This window comes from Neolamprologus multifasciatus, chromosome 5 (assembly GCF_963576455.1).
Source record: "Neolamprologus multifasciatus chromosome 5, fNeoMul1.2, whole genome shotgun sequence".
NCBI classification, from domain to species: Eukaryota; Metazoa; Chordata; class Actinopteri; order Cichliformes; family Cichlidae; genus Neolamprologus; species Neolamprologus multifasciatus.
In genome coordinates, this window is record NC_140443.1 from 8,576,193 (window position 1) to 8,597,213 (window position 21,021).

The 21,021-nt window shown below is 39.1% G+C and overlaps 1 protein-coding gene across 1 annotated transcript in view; it reads left to right on the forward strand.

Moving 5' to 3' along the window:
- pacsin1b (protein kinase C and casein kinase substrate in neurons 1b) overlaps window positions 1-21,021 on the forward strand; it is a 31,541-nt gene that overhangs the window by 3,941 nt on the left and 6,579 nt on the right. Inside the window, exons 2-3 of the mRNA XM_085159723.1 lie at window positions 14,034-14,159; window positions 19,330-19,486. Coding sequence (XP_085015849.1) covers window positions 14,100-14,159; window positions 19,330-19,486 — 217 coding nt within the window. The 5' untranslated portion in view covers window positions 14,034-14,099. The remainder of the gene's footprint in view (window positions 1-14,033; window positions 14,160-19,329; window positions 19,487-21,021) is intronic.

Here is a 21,021-nt window from a genome sequence, read left to right on the forward strand (position 1 = left end):
ATCATGAGAGAAAGCAGGGCTGTTTTGCAAACCCTTAAAGGTTTGTATCCTCCATCCTTTATAGCTGAAGTGACACATGAAATGATTTGTGTTGTTAGCTTCTCCTTAAATACCTGTAGATGAGTTGTGTTGTTTTGTGATCCAGTTGTTTTCGTGTAGTGTGGTTTCAACCAGAAAAAGGGTAGAAAAAGTATCATTTTGCTGGTTTTTTTCTGCTGCTGTTCCAATAGTAAGATGGATTAGGCTCATGTCTGCTATCTGGATCTCTTTTAAGACTAAGTTTTGAGAGCTTTGGTCAAAACTGGCTTTGTTCATGATTTTTCTGTAGACCGACTAATCAGTCAACAAATCTGTTCAGCTTAATAGATGTTTTAAAGGAAGCATCTGCCTGTACATATGTGGTTTGGTATGAACCTCTCAGATCCCGCTTAAAAGCAAACCAGTAATGAAGGCCAAATCTATTGTATTTATTTACATGGGTAATATGTTAATGACTCATTTTCTGTTTCAAAATTGCCCAGCCACTGCTTGTGTTTAGGTACTGTCTGACTTCACTGCACTGTGCCTTTAGATTCTTAATCAGCACAGTCTGACAGTGACTGTACAGTGCAGATCAGCTCCTAGCATAATCCAGTCATCACATTTATACTCCTATAAATTCAGTTCTTCAGCTGCTCTTTCATTACCATGAACTAGAAGTGCTTGATAAACAGACATGTTAGAAGCAAAATATTTTAGACATTACCATTTCTCAGTTCTGATTTTTTTTTTCCTTTTGTGAGAAAAGGTATTTTAAAGGTAAATGGGTGATTTCATAGGTTTATATTCTGTTTTTTGTGTATGTTTGTTAACTTGACTCAGCCCTTCCCCCCTAGAGGTTTAAAGCGCTACAGACCAAACAGTTAATGGAAAAAAATTTAATTACATGCAGCCCAAGACTAACATTTAATTTAAAAAGGCATTGAGGAAAATAATACTTAGTTGCAGTCTTTATGAAAATCTGTATTTCAAACTGGGGCTCAGGGCGCTGAAAGTTGTCCCAAGTTAAATGGATCTAAAAATAATTATAGACAAAAGCAATTATTTTTCTTGCTTTTCCTCAAATTCTAATTCATTCGCAAATTGTTTTTACCCATTAGGGCAGTACAGTCTTTCAGTCAGATGCCTCTGAAATGTAATAATTTCATCAGGCACAGTATTTTTCCCGAGAAGACATTCTTTAGCTGTAGTTTACCACAACTCAGGCTTTTGTGAGTATCAGTGAGAGCTTCACTGAGCAAATGCACTTGGATAAGTTGATGTGATATGTGTCACGTGATGTGCATGCCTCTATTTACTGGAGTGTAATATATCAGTGCGTATCTCTGGGGCATCTTTATTGTAGGTGTTATGTTACAAAAGGAGCTCACAGCTTTAGGGGAACAAGAAGAAGCTATTAGAGGTTGTTGGCTGGAGGTTTGCTTCGGTCCTCTGAGGTTCCAGCCATCCGATTTATAGCATCAGTGAAGAGCTTAAGAGTCAAATGAGAAGGAAGAAAGAGGGCTTGATGTTGCCATAGTGACTGGGTTTGTGAAAGATGGGGTCTGTGTTTGTGTATGAAAATATATGTGTGTTTGTATGGATTAGAACTGCACCAGTTAATTTAATGACTTAAAAAGATACATGTCAGAAGATACATTTACATTAAAAAAAAATATGAAGCCTCTGAATTGGTGTTTTGTCCAAACACTAACACAAATTTACATATAATAAACATCCTGTTGTAGTTAACATCATGTAAAAGCATCAAAGCAGAACAATAGCTAAGATATTGTCAGATGTTCCAAGGCCAAAAATGAGCTTTAAAGTGGCTTACTGAAAGACCCAGAAATACTCAATTCAGTGTTTTTCCAGTGTCAAAAGGGTTTTATGATAGAGAAAGCTTAACAGTAATGAACTGTCTTCTGATAATATTTTTATTAGATTAACTCTAAACCTAAGTGTTTCTTCGGCTTGTGTCAATGTGCTGCACTGTGCGCGTTTGAAAAGGATGTTTCTTTCTTCTGCATGGAAAAAGTTAATTAATTAATTAAACCTACACGTTGTGTTCATAAACCATATGTGCACTGCAGAACCGAATTTGAATATAAAAGATTCCAACTTGACTGCTCCAAAGTTGCCGGTTGAACAGCAGCCTGCATAGTTTGCACTAACCTGATTGTATCACTGATGGTGTATCCTCTGAGTTGCTCTCACTTCTAGCTGCGTGAAACGTTTATTCATGAGATCAACAGCAGAGGCTTTTGTGTGTGCATCTCATAGCTTTTAGCAGCTGCACTGAATCAGTAACTTCCATTTTCCTGCCCAGCATCAGCTTTGCTCAGTCCAGGCTTCAGTGTGTGTGTGTGGTTCACACTTTAACCCCAGCAGCTGAACCAGGGATCTTCAATAAAAAGCTCACACTGCCTCTCTGCTGTGGATGATCAAAAAAAAGAGTATTCATTGCAAAAAACTGGCATGAAGAGCACTGGGGTCCTCAAAACTTGCCCTGGATTATTGGTTGAATTCTTTGAAAGAAAACTGGCTCAGCTCTGAACACTTAATTGCGTTTAAAACCACAAGGTTGGACATAATATTTTTCACCGCTTGTCATCAAAACATTATACAGAAATAAAGAGGAACTAGCTCGTGGGTATTATAATGAAAGTAAATGTAAACTGTGACTTTCATTCTAGCCAGACTTTACTAGGCTGCTTTTATGTCTTCAATGAATCAATAAAACCAAAATATTCAAAGAGTTTTACCAGTGCCTCACACACATCCATGCCCCAGCACAATAATAAAAAAGAAATTGTCAAATCACAGCAGGAAAAAAAGACTGCATTACAAGATTGTGTTTTTTGCACAGGGGCATAGAGCCAGACCTCTAGCCCTTTCAGTTTTTATTTGCCAGCACACTGGTGATAAATTACTTTGTGCAATTATGGGATATAACACTGGGGTCAAACAGAGCAGTCGCCCCCTGGGAAAAGCACGAGTAGATGACCCACAGATGGCACATACAGAGGAGATGAGTGCCTGTCTGTGTGGATAGGCAGTTAGCTTTCTTTGATTCTGGGGTCCCTGCATGTTGTTATCTGCTGCTGTTTATGGCTGATGTTTTAACACTGCTCTGTCTGTTGTTGAAGCACGCAAGCACACCTGCTTGCTCTGAGTCCTCTTATTCACAGCATCACGCTAAATAACAGAAGAGCTATTTAGAATTTTCCTAAAATGTGTTGCGGCACTCATTATCATTCCGTTTTTTTCATGCACCATTCTAAAAGAAATGTTATGGCTCAGACTGCAGCGTTCACATCAGCAAATCTGTATTGATTGAGTGGATGCAGCGCAGCTGAAATGTTACCCTGATGTTGACTCATCCCTGTCTGTGCTCCGCAGATCAGGCTTTATCTGACCACCCGTGTGACTGTCTCCTCCCTTTGTCCTTTCTGCCCGTTTTAATCCCTGTGACGAATAATTTTCTGCCTTCCCTCTATCAGTCGGCCTTCCTTTAGATATACAGTATCAGTTGTGCCTGGTTACAAGGTGCCTTTTAAGGCACAACAGTCTCCACCCTCTCTCGCGTTCAGCTAATTATTGATGGCGTAATGTGTCTTCTCAGGCATACGTCAAAGTTCACTCTTCCAGTGTGTGTTTGTAAAAGGCGTGGTAGACTGCAGGATGTGTCAGAGTTGCAGGTAAACAGACACTGTCTTTCAGTGTCAGGTGTCAGTTCTGTCAGAATCGACTGTCGAGGACTGAGAGGCCACAAAGACGATAAACCAGGTTTAGTAGCCACTATGATCTGCACTGATGTGTCTGAATGTCTGCTTTTAGTCTGCCGCGTGTGTGTATTTAATGTGAAATTGCAGTGGAGGGTTTTGTTTTGTGGTTTTTTTTATGACTGATCCTGTGCCACACTTTAATTATGAATGGGCATTATTTTGCATGCCTGATGATTTGCATGATTTGAGCTGACAGACTGCCTTGTTCTCGTTGATTTCAAGTTCATTCTTTTAGAACTCTTTAGGTTTGGAGTCTGTTTTGCTACGGTATAAACAATGTTTTTGTTTTCCATTTGTTTGACTGAGTAAAGAATTTTTTAACATATTTGTACCGGGGAATGGTAAAACAGTCACTCAGGACAAGTGCCTCTCGTCAAGGCTTATTTTGTTGTAACAGCAGCTGTTAAGGGAGGCAAGAGGCATCCAGATTCTCTTTGATCATACACATTTTATTTACTTGCAGACTTCGTGTTTTCAGCTGAGACATCGGCTGTGATTCCAGAGTATTTTGCAGAGCTGGAGTCATGTTGTTTGTAGAGTAAAGTTTGGACTAGGATTCAAATCTAACTTTCTTCAAGATGTAAAATACTTTTACATGTAAATGTTATGTGTAGGCCCATTGGAGTGCACCTGTATTATATTGATCTCTTTGTCTTTACAGTGATGTGAGATCACAGAGTTTCTCCACGTGAGGTGGGGTTGTTCATCTCGTCTAACTGTTTACACAGCAGTGTGAATAATTGATGAATGTGTTTCTATTTATAGGACTTGAATGTGATGAGGGCAGCATGAACAGGTTGGTTCTGAGGGAAGAAAATAATGTGGACTGTACACGAGCTGAGAGGGGCAGAGGATGTGTGTTAGAGCAGCGGTCCCCAACCCCCGGGCCTCGGACCAGTACCGGTCCGTGAGTCGTTTGGCACCGGGCCGCGAGAGTTGAGGCTCAGGTGTGAAATGTATGGTTTTAAAGGTTTTTATCGTTTTCAGCGTTATTTTGTTACCGTTTTTATCGTTAACTCGGTTTCCCTGGGTCTTTTCACGTGTGTTATGAATAAATCTTCTTTTTGTCCGTACCGGTACTAGTTTTATTTTGTTGTATTTATCCGCGACACCTTAAAGGCCAGTCCGTGAAAATAATGTCGGGCATAAACTGGTCCGTGGCGCAAAAAAGGTTGGGGACCGCTGTGTTAGAGTGTATTAAAATTTCACATAGTGGACATCATTATTTGTATAACTGGCTTCATAAGGCAAGGTGCAGTGTTGCTAATCTTTTTTCAGCTTTCTTTCGTTAATTTTGTCAGCTTTTTGTAACAAATCAAGAGTCTCACATATACAGACTGTGAGGAACTGAGTTGTTGGCCTATATTACATATTACACACATATTTTTATATACATAAAAAATTAAAATGACTACAAAACTTAACTGAGTTTCAGCATCAACAGAAATGAGCTAACAAGACATTCGAGGGGGATCAAGTAAGACTATTGTAAAGAATAACTAAGCAAACAATTAGCAAAAATATGAAGAAGTGAACAAACTGCCCTTCCATCCCCAGTGCCAGAATAACACAGTGCAATCCAATTAACAGCAAACACCAATTAGGCAGCTCTTTTGCAGCTGGGGCTCACAAGCCTGCCATCTCTAACTGTAACCACCCAGCAGCTGATAAACAAAAAAATGATAATTAATGTTCAGTAATATGCTTCAGAACTTTTGTTCTGAATTCCTTGTTAATTATTAAATATTTTATAGCTGCCTTGTTAGTAGCAGAGGAATGCTCTCTGGCCATCATGCAAATTCCCAGCAGCTTACGTCAGTCTATCTCAGGGTCACCTACACACTTAGTATCATTGTAATCTCCCTGTGACATAATCAATACTTGCCTTTTACTGCAGTCTACTGAAGGAATTAATGCCGTAATAAAATTAAGCTTTTTTTCTTTTCTTTTTTTTTACTTCTGAAGGATTTGTATTAAATCTTAAAAATAGTTTGGTCCTTCCTAGTTCTGTAGCTTTTCCTTCTGATCTTCCCTCCCTCCTTTTGTTTAGAAATCAGAACTAACTTTGACGTTGCATCATCTTCTCAGCCTTTGTGTAGCTATGAAGCCTTTGTGTGGGTTGTGGAGCAGTACAGTTAACACTGTGATCACCCATTTTAAATGTCAACAACAGATCACACGGACAATTTATGATTAATGCCTTGCTGAACTAGCGTAGGAGTAGCGTTATGAACTGTGATTTAATCATTTTTTTAATATAAGTCCATTTATTCATTTACAGAAACAGAAAAACAGCTCTACAAAATGTGACATTGATTCATCTGTAGGTTGCTATTTCATACCTGTTAATCTCTTCTCTTGAACACAACTTGATCGGGAACGGGTCGGGTGTGCCTTATAAGTTATAGTGAAGTACTCAAGTAAGAAGCTTCCTTGTAAGGACCTATAATCATCCTGTTTGTTTAGTCAAACTTTTCAGGGTCCTTGGTATATATTGATCTCCTTCTCTGTCAATTTAGTATTAGTATATCCTGTATTAATATATGCTTTTAGACTGATTTATAGACGTTGCCTTTTGCCTTACTTCCATTTCTGTGTGTGACCACTGTGTGCTTGGATTTTTGACTATGCTTTCCCTCTCCTTGCCCTGTATTTGCATCCTCCCCTTGCAACCTGGTTAGTTAGACACAGGTTTTTCTTACAATTGGACATTGAGAGTCAGTAGCATCAAGGTCATAGCAGTTGCACTTTTGCGTACCTGAATCTTTTTTTCTGTTTCTACACTGTGTACAGTCTCGCTTAACAACACGATACTGAAGACCTCCGTAGGTGAACATTTTTTTTCTTTTACACAGAAAACTGATCAGAAATCAATAAAGAATCAGACTTGTAGAACTGATAATGGTATTGGTGTCACTGAAATCTTATCCATATACAAACGTTTCTGGGACAATCTAAACAAGCAAGGCCCACTTAAAGACCCAAGACCTCAACACCACCTGTTAGAACCTGAGAGTAACAGTGTCTGTATTAACAGTGATTAAATCATATATGATTATGATATATACGATTAAAGCATATAGGACTGTGGTGGAGCTTGGTTGCAAAGAGGCTTGCAGATTCACAGCAACTGTTAGCAGGATAAAGCAGCTTAAATACTTTATAATTGTCAGTTGTATGTTCTGAAGGGTTTCAGTTGATGGGGGCTGGCGGGGAGATCACATGATCTGCCACATTTGCTGTAGAAGTTGACTTTGTAAGCTTCATAAGCTTGACTTATGCCACACTACAAAGCTCCTCCAGTATTGGTTTAAAGAAATGTGACTTTAAGTTTCTGCCTGTACTAAATCTGAAAAAAGTCCAATTATCAACTTCAATAATCATTTTATAGTCATTTCATGCTTTTATACAATCATATAGATGTCTCTCTTTTGCTGAATAGTCTTATTTTAACATGACCAGTCAAAGGTTACCTAAACACTATCTTTGTATGCATTTTATTTAACAATAGGATCATTGAACACCTCACACACCAAAGTAAAGCATCCCCAGTGCTCAGCCCTGCAGCCTGTCTCCCCCCACCCTGCGTTTTCTCTTCCTCTTCTCTGTCCTCTGCTACTCTGTCTGAGCCATTCAGGCACAACACCATAGGATTATCTCTCTCTCAGTGAGGCAGGCACACACGTAAAGTTTGCTGATCATATCAGAGATTTGAGTTCTCGGCTCCTGTTTTCCTGCTATGCAAACTGATGCACCGTGGCTTTGTCAGACAGAGAGGACGGCAGGCAGCACTGAGCAATAATAAACAGATACGAGGGGTGGAGAGGAGGAGAGGGGCTGCCTTCTGGAGAAGCCCACGTGTCTTTTTTTTCTCCTAGCCATTAGCCGCTGTTAATGCAGGACTCGGGGTAAGCTTTTGTTGCTTCTCGGTGGGCTGTGCTCTCTTACTCTTGGGGTCTTTTGACAGCCTTTGTCTGGGGGTTTTACTCTTTTGATGCGTTGATGCCACTGGCTTTTCACCCTGGAAATTGTAATGCTTTTTGATGCTTATGCACTTGCAGTGGAGGGATAGGAATTCCTGATGCTCTTCCTTGTTTTTTGAGGACGCGGATCCAAGATTGCAGGTTATACTTGGGAAAAAGTCAAGAGTTAAACAAAGCAGCGTGATGGTAATTAATTTTGGAGGTTGCCGCCACTGTTTGAGGTTGTATATGCATGTGCGGGTCGGTATGAATGCATTGTTTCTGCTCACAATGAATAACTCACTGCATGGTTTTACTTCAATTTAGATACAGTCATATTTATATAATAATGTCTGTGTCGCCTTTATCGCTACTTGACTTTAATGAAAAGTGGGAGAAGCTGGTCAGCGGTTGTTTTCCCGCACTGCGATCTGCCTTTATGCACGCGAAGCAAAGGGCTATCCACAACAAAAGCCCCTCTCGGCATGTAGCTAATGGATTAACCAGGCATGATAAACACCCACTTCTTTACCCCACGCTGCATTGCTGCCCAGTTTGTTTTGCCCAGGTTACATCATAGCAGAAATTCCCCTTGATTATTTGTTTATTTATGTAGTAAGCTCTGGGGGTGGGGGTGACCAACCAATTTCCTCCCTCACTTCATCTCGGCTTTTTATTGTCAAAGGTGTCACTCCATCCTTTTCTCCATGGTTGACCCAAATAACCACGCAGCTTCTGCCCCTCCCCCTGACTTCTTATCAAAACACATCACTGGTGCTTCTCTTTCCATTGTTTCATATTCTTCTCTGAAGCATCAAACATTTTGCTCTTAATAGCTTTTGCATCGTTTTTTGTTGTTTAATGCAACAGTAATCTGTCTGCTAATATATTGAGCTTTCCCAAAACAGGTTTTAATTTGGTTTCCATATTCACAGTGCGTGATGTGTGGAACAAAATGACGTAAATAATTTAACATGTCAAGAAAAGTGCTTTTTCTTGCCAATCATTACATGTTGCCACTCTCTTTTGTCTGTGGTCAGTAACCATTTAGATTTGCATAAACACTGGAAGCAGGTGGAAACAGCCAGCCTGCTCTTTCCAAAACACATTAGCCATCCACATAATATATCAGGTTTGTGTAATCCTTACAAGACAAAATGTAAATATTACAAGCTGTGGTTTCATGCTGAGTTAGAGGTAGGACTGTTTCTTTGCTTTTTACCTGGCAATCGTACACAGCCCCCTCATGAAACAATAACCTTAAACAAACATAATAGAATTTGTTTTAGATGGAGCCAAAGTTAGCTATGGATTTTCCCTTTTGCACTGCTTCGCCCGGTTTCCAATCTACTTCGCAAAGCCAAGTCATTAGCTTCATGTTTAGCAAGAGTCATTAAAGCAGTGTTGATTTATATCCATATAGATCCATATAGATCTATGTATATATAACTCAGCGAAAGAGAGAAAATGAGAATATTTCTCAAAATGTTCATTTAACATACAAAGTTTGTCATTCCTGACAGATTCACTGGTCCATTTCTCTGCATTCCTGGTTAGTCCCTACAAAATACATGTAAAAATAAATTGCTCCATATTTAACAGCCAGTGCATCAATACAGTGTCACAGAGGAAATTAGAGTCTCTGACTGTAACATGACTTGTCTGTTGATGTTTTGTCTTCCCACAGTGGCTGTAGATGACATTTTACTTGCATTTCATGTTCATATCATTTGTGTTTTATCTTGATCAGCATTCCAAATACTGTGGTTTGTTTGTAAATGTTGTTTGTAGGTCTTGTTTCAAATGCAGACATTCACATCTTGCTACATATATTTATTAAAAAGGAAGCCCCTGTGCCTCTGATGCTTGCAAATATCTAAAGAAAATTAAGTTTGGAATGTTTTGATCAATATGCAGTGGAACAAACTAGCAGCCTATGCCTACGGAAGCAGTCTGGTTTCTCCCAGAGGAGATTATCCTGCAGTTATTGCTACAACGGCTAATCCAGGATTCTGTTTTATGTGCTTCCTTTTGTCCAGACTGAAGTGTTTTAAACGATTGTCTGTAAAACTGAAATTGACCAAATTCCCAACCCTATGCGGTTACAATTACAAGAAGGCTAAAAGAGTGCCAATCAGGACTGATGAGTTTGTGTTTGGCAACCTACCCAAAAAAACAGCAAAGCGATGTCATTTTTGTTGGTACCTTCTCAAACATGGGAATTTCTCATTACACAAGCTGTCAGTTAGTGTACAAGTGTATAAGTATAGTAGTGTAGAAGTATTACAAAAATAAACTGAGTAGTTCTCAGGCACATTTACTAAAATATTAAAGATATATTTCCAAAACGAGATAGAGGAGCTGCTGCAAAACACTCTTAATTAACCTAATAAATGTCCCAGACCTTCAGTTTAACAACAAAACAACAAGTTCCTTTGACCATCAAATAGTCATGTTTTTAGTTTGCATGATAGGAAGTGTGTTCATTGTCTTTTAATTTCCTAAAAGTATTGTCTTTCATATTTTTTGACTAATAAAAGTGGATATTCTTTAAATGTACTGCAGTAGTCATACACCACAGTGCAACATAGGAAACTACAGTAAACACAAAAAAAATTACAAAGCACTGAAACAACAACAATGTAGCATAAAAATATATGTACAGTTTAAACAGTGTGTATACATCATGCCCTGTTAGAGTTTTTTGTCATCAAGCCTTTCTTGCACTTTAGCTGGGGAGTAATTAATGTTTATGCCACAACCAGATGCACTCTCCTGCATCTCCCTGTGTTCTGTTTTCTTGCCCCTTTCAACATGTCACCACACATCGACACTCCTTTCCCCGTTTCATAGGCAGTCTCTTGCACCCACAAAATGTCTATCTGAGCATTTTAAATACATTTCACATTACTCATATAATGACTTACACCTGTAGGCTCTCCAGATTTTGCAGACTAGATGGCCGGTTCTGCTTGTGCACAATGAAAAAAGCACTTTCTGTCGAGTAGAAGTGACAAAACATTGTAGATAAAAGCCATAAGTCTTAATCCAACTGACAATCTGAAATATGTGTTTCTGGCTGAAATTGATCTATAACCTTAGTATGGTTCATTACCTGAAGCCATAGATTCTCAGAGTTTTTCTCAAAATCCTCACATCCCATACGAAAGTGACCAAGATCAGATTTGAAAATATCCGATTTGTGCCGTTCACACTGTCATACCATGATCGGATATGGGTCGCATAGGGTCGAAAAAGTCGGATTTGATGCGCTTTCGCCTGCAGTGTGAACATAGCCCTATTATCGGGGGATATTGAAGTTTTCCCTAGTCAGTAGAGAGAGGTAATCTCTCTCTAATCTATGCGTTGGTATTTTGTTGTGAAACACTTGATGTTTTTTTCTTGAAAGGTGCCATAGAAGTTGATTTTATTTACTGACTTATATTGCTGGTTCACGACTTTAATTCCATCCAGTGGTATGCTGTGTGGCAGTTTGACAGTGTAGTCTTTCTGAAACTGCAATTTGTATTGTGTACTGAACCTGGTGGGCGTGAGGCATGAGCTTAAATACCGTTAGACAGTCTGTGTGCTTACTAATTATGCTGAGGGTTTGTAATCTGGTGAATATAGATATAAATATTAGATATTTTCAGACAAATAGAAAATCTTGTGCCATCACTAGTAGCCACAACTGATTAACTTCTGCAGCAGGTGTTCCAGTAAGGCTGTGGGATAATATTAACTGACCATAATGAGTGAAGATTACCCTGCAATTTTACAGCAGTGTTCTGATAATAGCCGCCTGAGTCTAAAATTAATAGCTAGTCATTAAATCTATTGACAGAGTAATCTCACGTGAGCAGGTAGAAAATAGCTGGAAGCATTCAGGCTATAAGGGTAAGACTGCATTTAAGTTCACCTGATATCAGCATGTATAAAGTAACCTGCTTGATTGACTAACCTTTGATAAGTTTATTAGCATATTATTGTAGTTTTTGTGGCAGCACTTTTTATTACAGTAGTAGTTAAGTAATAAAGCAGAAAAAATTACATTACACAAAAATTACACAAAAATTACATAATATTACACTCAAACTAGGGCTGGGCAATATGGCCTAAAATCCATATTGCGGTATAATTTGAAGCACGTGCGGTAACGATATATATTGCGATATATTCTTTTCTTCTGTATAACGTATTGTCCACACTATAAGGCACACTTAAAATCCTTTAATTTTCTCAAAAATTGAGAGTGTGCCTTATGTATGAATTCTGGTTGTGCTTACTGACCTCGAACTGATTTTGGCGAGCAGAAATCTGTTAAAAAATGTTTTAGTACAACTTTGGTAAGCCGCACTGCTTGATGGATTGTCAGAGCATTACGGCTGCCGTAGTGAGGAGCTTTGCGGAGTAATCTGGGTCCAAAACTTCGTCCCGTTCAGGCCCCAAAGTCAAACGAACACTGAGAGTTAAAAACGGTCTAAATTCTTTCATCTTTAATAAAATCATCAGCGTTGCTGCTTTACCAGGTGTAATAATTAAGTTTAACATCCATGCATCCATGAAAACAGAATTTATTAAATTTAACAGCGTTAGAAGTTAACAGGAAGTTAGCTCGCTAGTTTCCACCTAAACATGACATACCATTTTCTGACTGAGAGATTTTTGAAACTAATTAAAATGTACAGCTCTGCTACCATTTCCGACATAAATGAAGACAGAAAACTAAACAGCATTGGCATTTGTAGGGTTACTGAAGTTGGACTACCTGGTATATAATGTTGTGCTACGTGATTGCTAGCGACACAGCTATGTTAGCATAACATTAGCACAGTGAAGCTGGAGAATGAACGCCAACTTTTTTTCCACTCTATAAAAGTTAACGTGACGGATTCTGGTTAGGGACAAATGCAATCGCATAGCAGGATGCTATACACGGGGCAAACTTCAGTCAGGAGAACAACTGAGATTATTCATCCACAATAGGAGGTTAGTTATTAATATACTGCAACAACATGGGAATAGAACAGCTGCAAGAGAATTCAGCATTAATGAATCAATGTTACAGAAGTGGAGGAAGCGCAGTTTTTGGCTTTCCCCATATTTCAAAAGTGCTTCATCTCTTTGCTATGACTGTCGCCCTGCATAATTTGCAGATGATAATGGTTGTAGCTGCTGCGATGCTTCCGGCCAAAACAGGTGCAACTGGATGACATTATCAACGTGCGCTATCGCGGTAGAGCGGTATAGTCAAAATCTCTATCGTTGGCCAAATTTATATTGTTTCTATCGTATATCGTTTATATCTGGATGACAGCACGTAACATGGTAAAAATATTTCAGATAGGAAGGAAAGTGATCATGGAATACATATTTTAAATGTCCAGTATACAAAAATAGGATCTCATCCATGTTTTCCCGCTTATCCAATTCAGGTTTGTAGGGGGGCTGATCTCTAACCGTCCAAAGATCCAGCCTCTCTTGCATCAAGTAGCACCAGACTGCCCACTTGCATACTGTAAATGAGAAGTTTTGAAAGAAGAATAATGTTAAAGCAAGCATGATGTAATTGGCAGGTGCTTTGAACAACCATTTCAGAGATACTGATTGCCTTATTAAAAGAAAAAAAAGAAAAAATCTACTATTATAATTTGTGTATACAGTAAAATAATTAATTTATCTTTTTTTCTTTTCTGCCCAAAATAGTATATTGGAACACATTTGAATATTTAATGTGCATTATTAGAAATAAACCACAGCAAAATTCACTAGGGATGGATAGCTATATTCTGAGTTCACCACACCTCTAGACCTAAACTGTTGAAACTGGAGTGCTTAATTTTTGGGTGAATACTTTAAATAACAGTATAACTAACCACATCTAGTTCTTTGTCAGTATTTTCAATAATTGTCAGCTATTTTGAGAAACCTTACTTTTATGCAACCTTAGTTTTTATTCTGTTAGTCAAATAAGCTAATAGGATATGGTTTAAGTTAATAAGTACACGGTCCCAAATATAACTATAACTATAAAATCACCGACATTACCTTCTTATTTCTAGCAGGTTATCATATTGTTACCAAGGTATTATGCTACTATTACTAATTGGTTTTGCTTTAAACAATGTTTTTTAGTGAATCTCACTGCAGATGCTGGATTTGTTCTAATCGGATTTATAAATTCTAAAAGAGTTTTGAACTGAGTTTTTATGTGTCTCACACATCAGAGGGTTTTACATTCCTCTGCGCTTGTCTTGTCTTACAGTGCATAAGGAGAGTTATTTTGCTGCAGACTACCACAGCCTAAAGCCACCCTGCCAAATCGGGGACCATGTCTGGAGCCTACGACGAGTCCGCCAGTCTGGAGGAGACCACAGACAGTTTCTGGGAGGTGAGACAGCTAGGAGCAACATTTGACAGATTAAACTCAGCTGGGAAGTGGCACGACCTAGTAATGAACTCTCAGTAAACCTACTTTATCTGAGAGAAAGATGCAGGGCCTCATTTGTCAGCCGTTTGGAGATTTGCTCGTAAGTCAGGCAAGTACTTGCCACTGCGCATAGCAACAGATTTATCGACCGGGCTGGATCACTGAGCTGGGGGTGCCTCAAACTCAGATCAGAAAATGACGCACACATTTCCTCAGCATGACAAATTACTCTATGTTGGTGCCATTATTTCTGATTGACTCGATTTATCAAGCCACATCTTGTATTATGGCACAGTTAAAATGAAGGGAAAAACAGAAATATTTCATTGTTGGCCCAACCTGTGCTCTCAAAGTGTAAGAACTCCTCACCAGTAGTCTTTTTTTTTTTTGTCCTGTGTATCTTTGTGGACAAGTCACCTTAAACAGCTGTTCCTCAGGAGGTAGACCAAGTCCGCCATTAATCAGGTGTTTCAAACCCAACTCCTCCACTGTGCACGCGGGAGTGCTCTTGAACCACTTCGAGTGGTCCATTAGACTAGAAAAGTGGTGCATAAATGCCAGCCCATTTACCCGTTTGATTGCCAAACTGTGATCCTGATGAGACATCAAGCTGAAATGTGTCACCATATATTAAAATGCTCATCAGAAAATGAAGGAAAAGAAATACAAATAAAATCAGCACAAGAACTAAAATAAAAATGCTTAGCTTATAAACCAAATGTGTCTTTAGCTGCCTTTTAAAACAATCCACAGAAAGAGCAAAACCTCCGGGGTTTGATCAAAGGTTTGATCAGCCCAGGCACTTAGGGCATGAGGGGACAGTTTGTTGAGTTGTGGTTATCTTTGTTAAATGGAAAATAAATGGGCCTGTTTCACATGAAACATAGCAAGAGCATGTACACACAGTAATGAATGAGTACCTACCTACACTGAGTCTTTGGACTAATAAACACAAATTAAAGGTAAATACAGTTCACTTTACCATAAAATGTTGCAAACAAGAGCAATGAAGGGGTTAGATGAGGGGTGAAAAGATAAAAGCTCCCTGGCACCGTACATTAATCTTGGACGACCTGTCAATGCAAGTGGAATTTGACCAGCATATTTATAAAAAAGGGAAGAGGAAAAGGTGAGCCAGTGGGTGTGGGATATCAGATGAACGGGAAAGATGGGACAAACTGGGGTTAATGCAGGGCAGAATCGGAAATAACAGGAGGGTTACGCTGGGTTCAGAAAACACTATTTGTAAATGGTAGCATTCCAAGCTGTGATTGGCTCATTGTCCATGTCTCTCAGCCAAGTCAGAGTGAGATTTTATAATCTCTGAATTTGGCACCAGTATAGACTAGAGATGGACCGATCCGATATCACGTATTGGTATCGGTCCGATACTGACGTAAATTACTGGATCGGATATAAAAGAGAAATAAAAAATGTAAGTCAATCCATTAATATCAAAAAAGCACCTCACAAAACTTGCGACATGGCATTTCATCTCCGAGGAAGTTATCCCAGAGAGAAGTAAAGCAAGTGTGTAAGTTCATCTCTGAATGTTTGTAAAGCATTCCCGCGTTAAGATTAACAACCGATATATGGAGCGACTGCCTCTTCTCTCCCCCTCCCTCTCCTGCTGCTACTTCAATCATGAAACTGATCAATGATCAGCTGATCGGCTTTTCTGACGTGAGTCCGTCTCCCTTGTTTGTTTATCGCCCACTTTGCGCCAGAAAGAGGAAACCAGCGGCTGAACAACAGCAGCACGTTTAAGCTTGATAAGCTGTTGTTAGAATTTATTTAATATTACTTTCTACACCAGGATCCTTTTCTAGGTAGCTGACGGCTGGTAACTGTGCAGGGGCGGATCTAGCAAAGTTTAGCCAGGGGGGCCGATAGGGCATGAACAGGGAAAAGGGGGCACAAAGACATACTTTTCTTTCTTATTCTCATTTAAAATGTCTAGCTTTTAATAAATAATTATCCGAATCTTACACCCAAAGTTTTAATCTGATGTAAAATGTATAGAAGTCCATTACTGTATATAGTAACTGTTAAGTCTAATATACCCTAGTAAGCTATAGTACTTTTTCCTTTGGGAAGGTACCATCTGTGCAGTCTGCAATTCTGCTGAAGAAACATGTTGACTCTATTTAATTATTCTTGAAAAATAATTTATTTCTGGGCATTTTTTTCACACTGCATCAAAGTGAAGTTGATTTCGTCAATTAAGCATCATGAGGTGGAGGGTGGTTCCTTATTTTTTTATTTTTTATATTTTTTGCTGGGAGTTTTAGAACCCTATTAGTTAGGTTGCTTACTCTTTAAAATACCAGAATAGGGAGGATGGAGTAGGTTTAAGTTTATTAGATTGATCAGTTTTGAAATATTTTGGGTGCAGTGTATTTTTTGCATACAGGTATAACAGAATAGCTTTAGTCTTTTTTTTAACTTGAGTATGAACTAATACAAAAGCAGCAAAATATTAAAAAAAAAAAAAATTTATTGATTAAAAAACACACTATATTGGATTCATATCGGTATCGGCCAATATCCAAATTTATGATATCAGTATCGGACATAAAAAAGTGGTATCGTGCCATCTCTAGTATAGACAAAGGCAGTCCAAACAATAGATTAATAGAGATGGGATGAGGATGAGTTATCTATGGGACAAATCACCTTATTTCAGATCATGCCAGTGAAAAAGGTACTGTGTTTATTGGTACCAACAGGTTGATAGTTTATCACTGTACATCAGTCTTACTTTGTTTGATTAATCTGTTGTTTTCTGTATATGAAAAATAGGAAAACAACTTCCTATGGTTTCTTTGTTGCTTATTTCATCTGTCTTTCAGATCAAAGATTTTCAGTGTACCATCTGCTAAGTTGAAGGATTGCACCATTTTGTCAAAACTGAAATGCTGGAAGTAGGCAATTTTCTGCATAGAATGGGGTAAATATTAATGGTTCATCAAGGATTAAATTTCTGCTTGTCTGTTGTTTCAATTGCAGTTTGTTGCTCTGGGTTTTTCCCACAAGTTTACATCAGCTGCAACCTCTCCTGAGCAAAAACAGCCCTGAGTAATTTGAGAAACAAGTGCCAAGAAGCTCATTTATTATATATGAGAGGTGGTGACTCAGGTGAGGTGGTGAGGTAGCAATTTGCTGTTGAAATTATTCACCTCATCAGTACAGACTGTCCTGTTGCTTTATGTTCAGATGCAGGAGTTTGTTTGATGAATGTACTCAGGAGGTGCTTTAGACAGAAGACTTCATACATTCGGGTTTTATAATCGATCTCCTCTCAGACTCGGTTCAGTTTTATCCTCATCATGTCTCTTCATGTTCGGGAGTCAGGTGGAGGAGCAGAGGTATTTGCTTCCAGCACATAGTCACTTCATCACAGTCAGCCACTGCATTACTGCTGTGGAGCTGCTGCAGTGCTGCCTGCTGATCGCTGACTCAGCTCACTGCTGCTCCAGCAGAAGCCTGGTGTGGAATGCAATCATTTGCTCCCCCCAGCTGCTTTCATTTAGTTCCGATCTGAGGCTTGTTGGATGTTACTTTCAAGGTGTATTAAGTGTAAACATGACTGTTCAGCAAAGATGCAGTCCTGCTAAAAGTGTAAAATGAAGCCAGTAAACTGGGGTTCAGCCTCTGTGTAGCCCTCTCTCTCTCAGGGGCTCTGTCTCTCGGCAGAGCTCTCCATGAGGTTGCTGCTCCTGCATCCATGGAGAGTTGTACATTATATGACATTAACCCATCCCCTGCTTTCATTGCATAACTTTGCACAGCAGCAGCAGCCATTTCCCTGCTGATCCTTCCTGCTTCACCAACAGGCTTTTGGGGTTTTTTTTCAAGGTGCACCAAATAACAGTAGAAGTACACAGGTCATTTAAATCCATTATCACTGTAATACCAATCCTTTATATAGCTTTAGCTAGAACCAGAAAAGACCCATATTTTAGGAGATAGTCTGAGACAAATTTTTTTCGTTTTGTAATATATATATATATTTAGGCATTTATTCAAATGTGTAGAGTTGACATGACAGCAAATAACCGTGTGACATTGGTCCACAGTTGCAAGTAGTTTTAGTGAAACTTGTTTTTACAAACAAAGGGGGTATCTGAAAACTGTCTGAAATCACAGAGTATGGGTCCTTATAACCCAGTGATGCTATGGGAATTCTGATGTCCTGATTTGAACATTTTAGGACACATTTAAGTTAAAGGAGACCTATTGTGCAAACTTCAAACACGTTTTTATTCTTGGACCCTACCAGAGTGACTTTGCATGAAATGCAGTTTAGAATAATCTTTATTTATCATATACTTGGCCTTTGTGCAGCCCTTCAGTTCACCTTGTGACTGAAACAAGCTATTTTAGCTCCCCTCCCTTTAAGTTAACTTTTATCCGATTGGCTGGAACATGTGTGTGGGGTTGCTATGCTCAAGGCCACTGAACCTTCCTTGTTCAGCTGTGTTTGTCATCATCCACTTCAGGCTCACTTCAGATTGAATCCACCCATCATTTGTTTGTGGTACGAGTCTTTCTGCCAGTTCTTCACTTTCTCAAAGTGAAGAACTGTGAACCAAATCAGTAAACTAAAGAGCACTGAGGTGGACAAACAAGTTTGACTGAGGATGTTTTAAGCCAGCAAACAGTTTGTGTCACTTGCTATGCGGTTAACTGACAAGTTTGTGTAAAAAGGATTATTGGACTAACAGTCTATTTATTGTGATACCTAAAAGATGTCTGCAGCCTTTTTTGACTAGCAGCTTTTCATAGAAAGCCGTTGGTCTGAACTGATTATAAATTAACTACATCTCACAGCTCAAAGCCTTAGGTGATGAATTTTCTTCCAAGAACCTCGATGAGGAAGAACACAAATATTTTAAGAACATAATCATTAGTGATCCCCACAGCAGATGGCTGTCCCTCCCCGAGCCCACTTCTGCCGGGGGATTCTTCCTGTTAAAAAAATAGTTTTTCCTTCCCACTGCCACCAAGTACTTGCTCTGTTACAACAAAATTAAATGCCATCAGGCAACAGTTGGGATTTGGTTGTGTATAAATACAACTGGGTGTGTAACCTGAATGTCACTGTGATGTTTATTTGTTTTTATATAAGGTTGGGAACTACAAACGCACGGTGAAGCGGATTGATGATGGTCATCGGCTCTGCAATGATCTGATGAACTGCATCCAAGAGCGTGCCAAAATTGAGAAATCCTACGCACAGCAACTGACCGAGTGGTCCAAGAGGTGGAAGCAGCTGGTAGACAAAGGTGAGAGATCATTTTACTCAATTCCAAAAAACATTGGATACTTTGTAAAAATAAAAACAGAATGCAAAGATTTGCAGTTCTGATGAACCCATATTTTATTTAAGACAGAGCACAGAAAACGTATCAAGTGTTTAAATTGATAAAATGTGCATTTTGATGATATCTGATTTTATATAAAATTATGTTATGTACTGTAAATGGGAGATATTCAAAATCTTTGCAATTTTATGTTGAGGGCCATTATTCTGACGTTGTTTCATAATTTGTGAATGTACTTTTTTGCAAACTGATGAATCGATGGCAATCTTTAATTCTATGAAACTCTGCCTCGCAGAGGTATTTTTTTTATTTCCATTAATAAAACCCATTTATACTCATGTTACTGATCTGCTGTTAGTTACTCCAACTGTTCTTTAGTACCAGATACCTTTCCAGAGACAAATTGTTGCCAACAAATTCAAAATCAGCTATTATTATTCATGAAATAGTGAAATGTCGCAGTTTAAGCTTTTGATATTTTTTGTTCTATTGTGAATAAAATATGGGCTTATGAGATTTTAAAATCATTGTCATTGCATTATGTTTTAATTGACATTTTACACAGGGTCCCAACTTTTTCAGAGTTGGGTTTGTATTTCATATTAACATGGAGATACATTACTAGTCTTTATTTACAAATTGCCTTCAAAGTGCATCTTTTGCATTTAATATGGGAACAGTTTTCCTCAATACCCATTTATAGATTTTAGGGAATAGACCGATCGTCAAAGGAGCTTGCAAAGAAAAGCGTCTGGACTTCTTTAAGTTGCTTGAAGACGTTTCACCTCTCATCCGAGAAGCTTCTTCAGTTCTAAGGTCAAATGGTGGAGAGTCCCAGATATAAACCTAGTGGGAGTATCCCCCCACAGAGGGACAAAAGGACCCCCTGATGATCCTCTAATCGCCTGAGCCAAGGTGTGAAACTGGGTGTGGGTCCCAATCAGCCAGGGTTTCGGGTGAGCTCATTGTGAAACCTGGCCCCACCTTATCATGCGAATTCCTGAGGTCAGATGGCCCAGGATGTGAGTGGGCGTTAAGGCGTCTGGGGAGGGAACTCAAAACTGGATTATAGATGGCAGACAGTTGGTGTCGTAAACCACCGCCTCTGTTTAAAGATGGTCGCTCACAGTGGACATAGATGGCTTCTTTCACTCCTCTTTCAAACCATCTGTCCTCTCTGTCCAAAATGTGAACATTGGCATCCTCGAAAGAGTGACCTTTGTCCTTTAGATGCAGATGGACAGCTGAGTCTTGTCCTGTGGAGGTGGCTCTTCTATGTTGTGCCATGCTCTCGTGAAGTGGCTGTTTGGTGGCCCTGGCTGAGTTTCACACCTTGGCTCAGGCGATTACAGGATCATCAGGGGGTCCTTTTGTCCCTCTGTGGGGGGACACTCCCACTAGGTTTAAATCTGGGACTCTCCACCATTTGACCTTAGAACTGAAGAAGCTTCTCGGATGAGAGTTGAAACGTCTTCAAGCAACTTAAAGAAGTCCAG